Source organism: Acartia tonsa, chromosome 6, assembly GCF_053477335.1.
Source record: "Acartia tonsa isolate MP-2025a chromosome 6, ASM5347733v1, whole genome shotgun sequence".
NCBI classification, from domain to species: Eukaryota; Metazoa; Arthropoda; class Copepoda; order Calanoida; family Acartiidae; genus Acartia; species Acartia tonsa.
In genome coordinates, this window is record NC_137265.1 from 27409475 (window position 1) to 27420183 (window position 10709).

A 10709-nucleotide genomic window follows, 5' to 3' on the forward strand; every position below is an offset into this window, starting at 1 on the left:
CTAAGAAAGTGTAAGGCTAAGTAACGCACAGGTCCTAACTAAAGAAAAGATTTAACTTTAAAATAGACCAACTTAAAAAGTGTAACTTTATCCTTTTTAAAAGTGAAGCTTTTGTAGTTTGGGGTGTGTCCGCCAACCCGTCCTTACCAGATAGGTCTGATTCTTCATTTTTAGCATTTAAAACTGTCCTGGCGATTACAAACCTTAAGTGTAAAAATATAACAAAAAGAACGTATTTATAGTTGACCAAAAAAGTAAACGTAAATTTAAGTACGTCCACTATGTGATTTCGTGTGCTTCGCTTGTGTACATGCTGTCATTCTTGGTTTATAATGTAAGTTGAGCTCCTCCTACACAAAAATGCAGAACATTAATAAAGGAGAAAATTATGCTTCTTGCCACTTCAGTTTTGCACTCCCTGCACAAATTCCTTTAATCGCCAGTTACACCTTCCTACCCCCCCGCGTACATTGTCCATGTAAAGCTTTTGCGTTGATGTTATCTTATTACTTAAATAAGTAAGTTTTTTTGTTTGTAGCTTAAGACTTTGATGACTACTGAAGCACTTTAATTCTCCATTTAAGGGAAGGTTCATATAGGTCCCGGGATTGTTTTAGGCTATTTTAATTTTAGGTTTATGTCTTGAAATGGTAATAGGCTAAAATTTCCTTTCCAAAACCCTATGAATACAGAGCCCATAGATGCTAGAGGCGTAGCCGCTAGTACTAACATAAAATACATATTTAAAGATAAACTATTTTAAACTATTTTTTATTGTAGTTTTGAGTATACTGAAATTTTAGACCTTGAAGCTTTTTACTGGAATGTCGATGATATGTCAGCCAAGATCATCAAAAAGCGTTCAAGTGGTACAGGTCACCCTATGTTTTTTACCCTCCGTCCCAACAAACAGTAGTTAATGTAGTATTAGTTGAAAGAATATATTTATATTGGCATATTGCTTCTAGATTGAACAAATATTCAACTATCGCTATAACAAAAAAAGAAGGGGGAGTGATTTTATGATTGGTCCACTGCACTGGATAATTAAGGGATTAAGTATTACTCCCCCATAATAATAACTATACCTACACAACATGCAAATTTATATTTTTACCTTTTTATTAACTTACTACCCTTTAATTTGTAACTGGAAATTTATATTTATTTTTTTTTAAATTGAATACGGGTGATATAATGGTTTTTATCATGGTTGTAAGCAAGGAGAAGTGAAAAGGTTTCATCTCTTTAAATATGTTGAAATGGAATCTTTGATTTTATTTAACTTAATTTAAAATTGACATAGGGTAGAATATACCCAATGCAATGTTTGAAGATAAATCTAAAAAAAATAGGCGTGAAGCAAATAAAATAATTTTGAAAAAAACAAGTTCTTTAAATTTCTTTGATTATTCTCTCCAATTCCTACAATCTACTAACTAAAATTACACATTATTTTCTTTTTTTCTTTTATACTATCATTACAACTATATGACAAAGGTCTAAACACCGCCAAATACACCCTCCTAATATAGCTAAAGGAGTGTTAATTCAGGGACACTTTTGGAACTTTGAGCGAGTGGGGGGGTTTCAAAGTTTTTTTTTAGTGCGCTTCGCGCATCATCCTGGCAAAACCCTCTGCACGGCAGATTACATATAAGAAATTAAGAAATGTATATATAGTTAACCCAAGTGGTTAATTGATATACCAAACAAAAAAATAAAATAAGCACTATAAAATGTGATGTGGTAGGTTGCGCGAGTACTATACTTTGTACAATTACAAGGAAAAGTTATGCAATACAAAACAAACTCATCAGTTTTTAAGGCATTATTTCATAATTTTAAAACTTGAAATATGCATAGTTATGTGGTTGGGATCAATTAACTAAATTGATGATAAAAAATATGTATTAACTCTGCATAATTTCTTTTAAATGCCGAGGACGACATTCATTTCATTCATATAGATTTAGTATTGTGTATATGTATATTTATATATCTAAAAATACTTTATGAGATATGTTTATAAAAGATTATTCTATTAATTCTTAATTAATTATTAATTAGCTTTTATTTTTTTAATTTTAATTGTCATCATTATTACTTTGCTATTAGTGTATATCCGCGGAAGCTTCTCATGAAAATGCATGATAAAACAGTATTCTACAAAGATGTGAAATGTAAAGTTCAAATAGTGAAGACGATATTTGAAATGTATAAATTACAAGATGATAAAACTAAATCCCAGGAATCAGGAAGGGATACGATAATAAAGATAAAAACAAATTACACCTTCAATTTTCATAAACAAAAATACCCCTTCAGTCGATTGAAAACCATTGGTTGAATAATGTGGTGACTGCTAGTGTTTACAAAACAATCAAGATTTGATATAAGTATTGAAATCATGCAGGCCAACGATCGAGGAAATGTTTTATAATATATTGGTTACCATTATGTTTCAAAGTCTAATGCCTCCTTCTTCTCTTTTTAAAATTTTCTAATATCCATATAACCATTGCATGGATTAACGATTTTACTTCAGTCACCATCACCTATCCCTCTTTGTAGAAGTTGCAGCTTTATCCATTTTGTAAAAGGAAGAAATAATTCAAAATACAACATTTATTACAATAAATTGTCAGTTAAACTGTTAAGAATTTAAGAAACAAGTTGAACTTTTGCACATAAGGGAATTAAAATGTGACCCATAGGTGTTATTTTATTACAGCTAAATAAAAAATTCATAGAATTTTTCTATGATCTCTTATTCCCCCCCATTTATTCTGGTTTAGGCCTCTTACGAGCTTAGTGGCCTAAAAGTTAGGCCGGAATATTCTGCAATAAGTATAATCTTTAAAAATATGATTCTATTTTGATAATGACATGTTGTATTTGAACTTATGTTGATATAAGAACAACACCGAAGTTCAATCTGGGGAAACAGAGTATAGTGTCCAATAAAAAATGACGTCATACAATACAAATGACCAATATTAGGCCAGTATACATTGTAATTGACCAATGTCAAATATTATATTATTGGACATTTGTATTGTATGACGTCATTTTTTATTAGACACTATACGCTGTTTCTAATCTGGGTATCTTTGTCTGTTCCTTAAGTGATCACAACAATGTTTATATTTTATTTCCTTGTTTAAACAAAGCTACTCTGCAACTAAATAATAAATTCATGCCGACATTTATGCGAATATACATGATCTTCCTATGTATTGGGAGAAGGGGGACAGAAAGCAAAAAGAAAATTTGTTGGAATTAAATTATCTTTCGAATCAGCCGTTTTAGTGATCTTACTATAATATTGGAGAAAAGAAAAATAAAGAAAATAGATAATACCACAAAAATAAAGTACTTATAAATACATCGTCCCTGTTTTATTGACATTACTTTCTCAATTGATTTTTTGTTCAATTTAGATTTCAATGTTTTCTAGGAAAGTAGGAAATTATTAGTAAACACTTTAAGTAAAAGTATACAATTCAGAGAATTGGTCATGATATGTGAATGTGATTTAAAAAGAACCCTTACAGATCGGGGGGGGGGGGGGCTCTAAGAGCCCACCTCCTCTAGTTTTTTTAATGTCATTTTTTGTAGGTAAGATAGAGAGCTGTGACCTCATGACTTTTTAATTTAGTAATTATACGTCGGCAAGAGTTGATTTTATAAGGAATTCTGGTCTGTGTCGGTCGTGGTGTTTTAAGATGGGAATTGGGGCCCGATCTGTAAGGGTTAAGATATTGCATAATTTGCTATACAACAAGATTCAAATTACCTGATCATGGAAAGAAAAAGAAATTAGCGGGTTTCTTCGTATTTTCATAACTTAGCCTCGCGGGGGGCTGTAACCCTGCGGGACAATCATTAACATTTAACTAACATGAAATAACCTATCAAAAGCTACTATGAAAATGCGACGAAACTCGCTACTTCGTTTTCTTTCCATGATCCAAATTACATTGTTAGAGTAAATTTCTAATAATAAAAAATACAAAAAAAACGTTCATGTAAAAGTCTTGCAATTGATGTTAAAGTTTTGATTTAAAATCCCCCATATCTTGAACATGAACTGCGGTAAATCTATGTATTTAATTACTATTATTTAAAAACTTTGACTATGATTGTGTATTAGATCGACATCTGATCTTTGCCTTGTCTCAGGTTTAGTTGACCGTCAATTTGTGAAAGGATTATTACAGTCTTATTCTAGGTGTTTAGTCTGGCTGAGATAATAAAGAAACAATATCTAAGATGTTAAGAAACAGAAAACTGTAAAATTACAATGAAAAAAAAAAAATAAAAAGAATATACATAATTAAATGAAAGTGTTTCTGTTTGTTTTTGTTTAGTTGACCGTCTTCAGGAATATATTGCAAGTACAGTCACAATTTAACCCTTTTCCGGGAGGATAGTTCTGTAGCTTGTTTGCCTTACATTTTAGTTGTGCAGAGAAACATTTCTGACTTTAGAGATGACGCAAATATGCAACTTTTTTAACATTACTAGACGTTATGACTAAAACACCTTTAAAAAATGATTAAAATGATAATAATACAAAAATTTCAAAATTATTCTCATACTTTATTGTCCAATTTGCCAATTCGTCCTTTTTGTAATATTTAGATCAATTCTTAATTTATTTCTTTGAAAAATTTTGCATTTTCTTGTTGTTTCACTTCAAAAAGTAATGATTAATTTTAAACTTTTTACTTTTATTTAGTCTTATAAAAAAGATTAAAAGTTAAAAAGTTGTTTTGATCTTAGAATGTGTGAGATTAAAATGTTTGGCATCTCTACATTTAAAGGCAAAATTATTTAAATTCTTTGCAAATTCGAAGGTTCGTAGCATCTATACAAGTATCTCTCTCATTTCTGTCTTTCGCGCAGATTTCTCTCTATCTATCTCTTTCTAAATTTTTACTTTACATATTATTATTTTAGGGTTTAGTTAGTCTCGCGATATCCGAGTCAAAACCTTGGATTAAGCAGTTTAGGCTAAATTTAAAATTTATTTTGATTGTTTTTTCTCCGTATAGGCAGACCGTAGATAGGTACAGATATAACCGTCTTTTTGAGTATTTTATAATCATGTATTTTTGTGAATTAACGATGAATATCAAATAATATTTAGGTTTAAATAAGGTAAAATCTCTTATTTTAAGGGCTAATAATATTTTTTATTTAGACACTAAACTATATATGTAAACTATTTATAGACATACTTATCTTAGGGAGAGGTTATTCTTAATGCTTGTTCATCACTTTTAGAAGAAAAAAACTGTTAACAAAATTATCTAATTTTGCAGATAAAAATGAGTTTGGGTAGAGAATCTGAATTGATTAAGTATCCTAAGTTGTGGACTAAGCCAAGATCAAAGGAAAAATCATTTTTCGATCTATAGACAATGACATATAACAGTGCAACCCAGTAACTTACCAGCTTGCTTAAAACTTATAATTGTTTGATCTATGTCTGGAAGTTTTTACAGTAAATTAAAAAGATTAAGATACAGGGCAAATTTATTCCTCCTATTATTGTTAGTTGCCTGACTTAGAAGCAGTAGGTACATATGAAAGCATATCTTGTGTGGCCCGATGTATGATTCCGACTCAAGCTTAATTCATTTACAAAACTAGAGGCAAAATAGTTTTTTTCTCATGTGGCTATTTGTATTTCATAAAAATACTTCCTCTCTTATAAAACGGACTATTTTTTAAAATCATGTTAAATATAAATTAACAAATCTTTTAGGGTGATTTCGGATTGTTTTACAACTTCAGGCCTTGTCTTTAATCATTCAAATATTACATTAAACATTGAAAGATTTAGTTAGGGTAGTTAATGTTTGTCATAATTAGGCTAGGTTAACCCTGTGCAACGAATACTTTAAGATTACCTCTAAAAGGCCTGTTAACAATGACGTGATGCTATAGCACCAGCAATGGATGTATGTAAAGGGAGCATCGACCCATTTTCTGTCTATAAACTACACAGACAATAATACTTTTGATTCGTTTATCGTCTCGAATAATTAGTTTTGACTATTTGTAGGTTAAAATATTTCCCTTTCAATTTTACTATAAATGTCACTGGCCGTATAGAGCAGCAGAATTTGGAAAACTTACCAAACTTACTTACTTGTCCGAAATCTTTTATAATTTTGAAAACTGATTAGGTTTAAAACTGCACACATATTACGTTCAAGTTTCTCTATTAGGGTGGATGGACGGCTCCCGAAGTCAAAAGGATTGATAAAAAAACAAACAGAAATTTTATAAGTATATTAAAAATGTTTTTATTAAAAAAGTCCTGGGAAGTTGGGCTTAATTTACTTTAGTATTTAACCCTCCACCGTCTTTACGTTAAATAACAAATAGTTAATTTAATTTGACTACGTGTATTTATAGCAATGCACCGGACAAGAATAATCTAGTGCACCAAACCAAAAAAATTAGCCAAATCCTGCTCCCAATTTGGTTGCAACTAAATTATGTTGAAAAATGGATTACGGAAATTAATCATGACAGCAAATTTTTTCCCCTTTCTTTAATTTTTCTGATTGGTCGAGCTTTAAAAAAAGAGATTGTTGCACAAAAAAATGAATGAGTGTTGCAGCTATAAGGGATATTTCATCCAAAAATAATTATTTGTTCTCTTACTTTTCCGCAAGTCTGTAATAACATTTAAAGACATTGTATTCTCAAAATGTTTGTTAATAAATGTAATCTTTATATAAAGAATGCCCTTCTTATCGTTTTTAACCACTCACGTTTATGATTAGATATTAATTTAAAGGAAAATTAAAGTTTTTTTAAAAGGGTCAAATTTACATACTGCAGTGCAGTGAAAAGCATAATTTTTCAATGTATAAATATTAATTTTATTCTTAATCAATATTTCTTAATTTTCTTTATAAATTTTGCAGGGTTGTTGTGAGCCTTGCCTACAGCATATTATAATAACTTTTTAGTAAACATAAAATTAACTCTTTAAATAACTTCATTTTTTCTTTTCACTCTTTTATCTTGTAAGCTATTGTATTCTTCACGAAACCTTTCAAACTTATTAAATATGGTCTACTTTGTTGAAGCATTGCAATTACTTTATTTTTACAAAGAAAATGAACTATGATTTTTGTTTAAAGATCTATGATATGAACAGAATGTATGGTGAATACTATTATCAGGTAAATTCAAATTCATTGTTATGGAATTTAAAGAAAAAATATCTTATTTAGAGGTAAGGTAAGCAAATTTTGTTACAAATATTACTTTCCTTGAATTGTGGCTGTCCGTATTTCTGTAAATAATCTATGATTAATTAATTAATAAGCCAATGCTGGAATATATTGACAACCAAGAGTTGACTGGTGGACTTCTTACTTCTTCCACTCCTGTCAAGCTTGTAACTCTACTTGGCAGGTATGTATATTATAATGTACATTCATTCATAAAAACTATTGATTAAATACCAACTAAAAGGAATTTATACTGTTAATTTAGTTTTCAATCCGCGGACATTGTTTATATTCTATGCGAAAAAATAATATCTTTTACTCCAATCAGATATACACTGTCAAGAGAAAAACATTACATTTGTAAATCAGGGGGCAAAATAGTTTTCTTTAAACTAAAACAAAAAATCAAAATATTACATAATGTATGAAGATTAAATGGATATTTTAATTTAGAGAGCCTATAAATCTTCCAAATGGACATGAGCTCTGTGCCAGTGATGTTTTTGATCCTCCAGTTGGACCTCCTAGGTTTGTATACACAAACTGTAATTCTTACACTCTTATTATCTATGTTTTTTGATTGGATGGGAAGTGTTATCATTCTTACACAGGATTATAAGGTTTTTGAAAGAGAGATCTACTATCTCCAATATAAGTTGAGTTATCTAAACCCTTTTTATCTTTTTTGAGACTGTATTTAATCTTTAAAAAGGTATCTTTGAACATGAAATGAAGAAAAATATTTAACATTTGTAGACTGAATCCATTCCTTGTACAGTACAGAGCCAAACAGTTAAAAGAGCAAAATACCAAAACAGGTAAAATAATTTATCAAAATTGCACAACTTTATTTTTTTCCTTTGCTGCTACTTCAGAGTCTAGATATAATATTTCAAATATTTTTTTCAAGCTCATGTGAAGATTGAGATGATGAGAAATTCCAAGAGTGTTGTTACTCTTCCTGATAAAAGAACATCTACTTTGATCAGGTAAACTTACCTATTTGTATATTTTTAAAAATAAGCATTTTAGTCAAAAAGCCTTGACGTCCTCTGTTGCCTTGTTAAGCCCTCTTTCTTTTAAAAACAAATTGAAAATAAGGGGGAGGAGATAGCTTTTTTTGGTATTTGTCAAGTTAAATTAGGTTCTATCGGGAAGCCTCGCAGGGTTAGGTAAAAGTTTTAATGCTCGACAGGCATTTTGTGTAAAAGTAGGGTGTATTTATATTTTATTTGATGAAACTGTAAAATATCATCAGTAGTTAAACACCCCTTATCTAATCCTTTCCAAGAATTTCCCCCAAAAAATATCTTTTAATACTTTTTGCATTCATTTTGCTGCAGGAAGGTACAATAAAAATAATTAGACCAAAGGATAACAAAACTAGATAAATAACTAGCTCAATCTTCTGACAAAAAATGTATAAGTAAGTGATAATTACACAAGTTTAGTGAATGATCTAACAAGATCAGATAATCAATGATTTATTTTGTTTTAGGGATCAATACATCAGAGAAATCAATGATATGCATAAAGCCGGAGTTTTTCAATAACAAATATAAAGGATGTTATATATAAGTATGTGAAAATGTAAAATAAACATGCACTTTTAGAAAGAAAAAAAAAATTAAGTGTTTTTCTGTCATTACAAGCAGCTAGGGTTAATGTGTAATATACGAAATATTTTTTGATATTTCCAAGCAACATATGAACATATTTTGTAATTTTTAAATAAAAGTCGTGGGAGGGAGTCGGATGTAGATTATTAAAAGGACCTTAGGTTTTAGCACATTTTTTACTAACGGACAGAAATACAGACCAACAAGAAAGAATTGTACAGCACAAAGCAAACTAAATTGTATTATATGTAGGCCGTTATCCTACAATTTAAATAGTCCGGATACAATCATTTATATTTGTTCATTGCGCTTGTCTTGTTATTTCAACATACAACAAGGATTATACATTACAGAGGTTAAGTAAAAACTAAATATAGTAAACAAATCTAGCTCATATGCATTTCTTGGATCCTTTTAAGATTTTGCACTGCTGCTTTATTAGGCGTTTAATCCGCGGATAAAAGAATGAAAAACCTTAATATTAAATAGTTTTTGTTTTGCTGTCCCTTTAGGCCAAAGGCCCGAATTAAAAAAAGGTATAAATCAAGAATCTATAATGAAATAAAATACATAGATGGATCAGCATAGATTTAAGCATAAATATCGGATTCTTTTGTCTTGACTTTATCAAAACTTTTACTAAGTTAATAGTAGAAAAGCTTTGCAATCGAAAGACAAATTTGTTTCTGCACAGAAAAAAAACTAATTGTTGTTAAATAAAAGGCAAAGGGTTATGAAATCAGCAGGAGGCTATTATAGGCAGGGATAAGGGATGGGAAACGTAAGAAAATATTATTCCAGGCCTATTTTCCAACTAGGCCTAAAAAACTAGTTTCGGGATGACGCAGTAGTTAGATTTGAAAACTATGAACAATGATGAAATAGCTATTATATTAATGCAAAGAAAAAAAGTATAGAATAGAATTCAGGTAGTTGATTTCACCTATCATAAAATATAATAAAAACTTTTCAAAGAACCAATATGTTAGTGGCTTTAAGTAGAATCCCGTTATTACTTCGCCAACCCCCCCCCCCCCATTTAAAAAAAAGTTTTTTTTGAGATGGTTAAATCTGATTTATTTTCAAACATTTTAAGGGGGGATCTACTTCACCCCAAAATTTGTATATAGAAATAAACACCGCTTTAGCTCCCCAGCTTTAATAAATAAATTAAGTAAAATTGAATAAGTACATGGGTAACATTCTATCAACTAATTGTTCCTTAGCAAACATATAAATTAAGAATTTTAAAAAAATTTATTTTACGTTAAATATTAACAGAAAAGTTCAATTAAGTGTGCAATAATTTTTACCAAAATTAATGAATTTTTTTTTTTAACAAAACACAGTACACTTTTATTTACATATTGCAGTTAGGGAGTTGAATCCATTTTTATAAAAGCAGAAACATAATCTATGATTATGGTTTTGACCCTGTAAAACTGTAATCTACCCTTCCACTTTCCCCTCTCTTGGTGAAGATATCTTCAACGCCTATACGATTTTTGAAATGTAAGATTCCAATTTTGCCTCTCTTGGTGAAGATATCTTCAACGCCGATACGATATTTGAAATGTAAGATTCCACTTTCAATAGGGGCGAAACTGGAATCATGGTTTACATTTTTAATATCTATGTTTCTGTAATCTTCAATTACTTTTTTAACATCGACATAATAGAAATGTACTATACTATTTTAAAATTATGTCAATTGTGAAAAAAGCATAGATTTTATATATAATTTAAACATTGTTGTATATTCTTAATTAAATAAATGAAACATACAAAGAGCGTATATAAAAGATATTTTGTTTATTTTAAAAAAGTA

At 29.6% G+C, this 10709-nt stretch overlaps 1 protein-coding gene across 1 annotated transcript; it reads left to right on the forward strand.

The window, feature by feature from the left end:
• Nucleotides 1-5331: 5331 nt before the first annotated feature.
• LOC145323327 (uncharacterized) lies at nt 5332-8889 on the forward strand. The gene is made up of 7 exons (XM_080165755.1): nt 5332-5398; nt 7166-7211; nt 7358-7446; nt 7716-7790; nt 8019-8080; nt 8173-8251; nt 8761-8889. The coding sequence occupies exons 1-7, from the start codon at nt 5337-5339 to the stop codon at nt 8813-8815; spliced, it is 468 nt and encodes a 155-aa protein (XP_080021881.1). The 5' UTR covers nt 5332-5336; the 3' UTR covers nt 8816-8889.
• Nucleotides 8890-10709: the final 1820 nt, after the last annotated feature.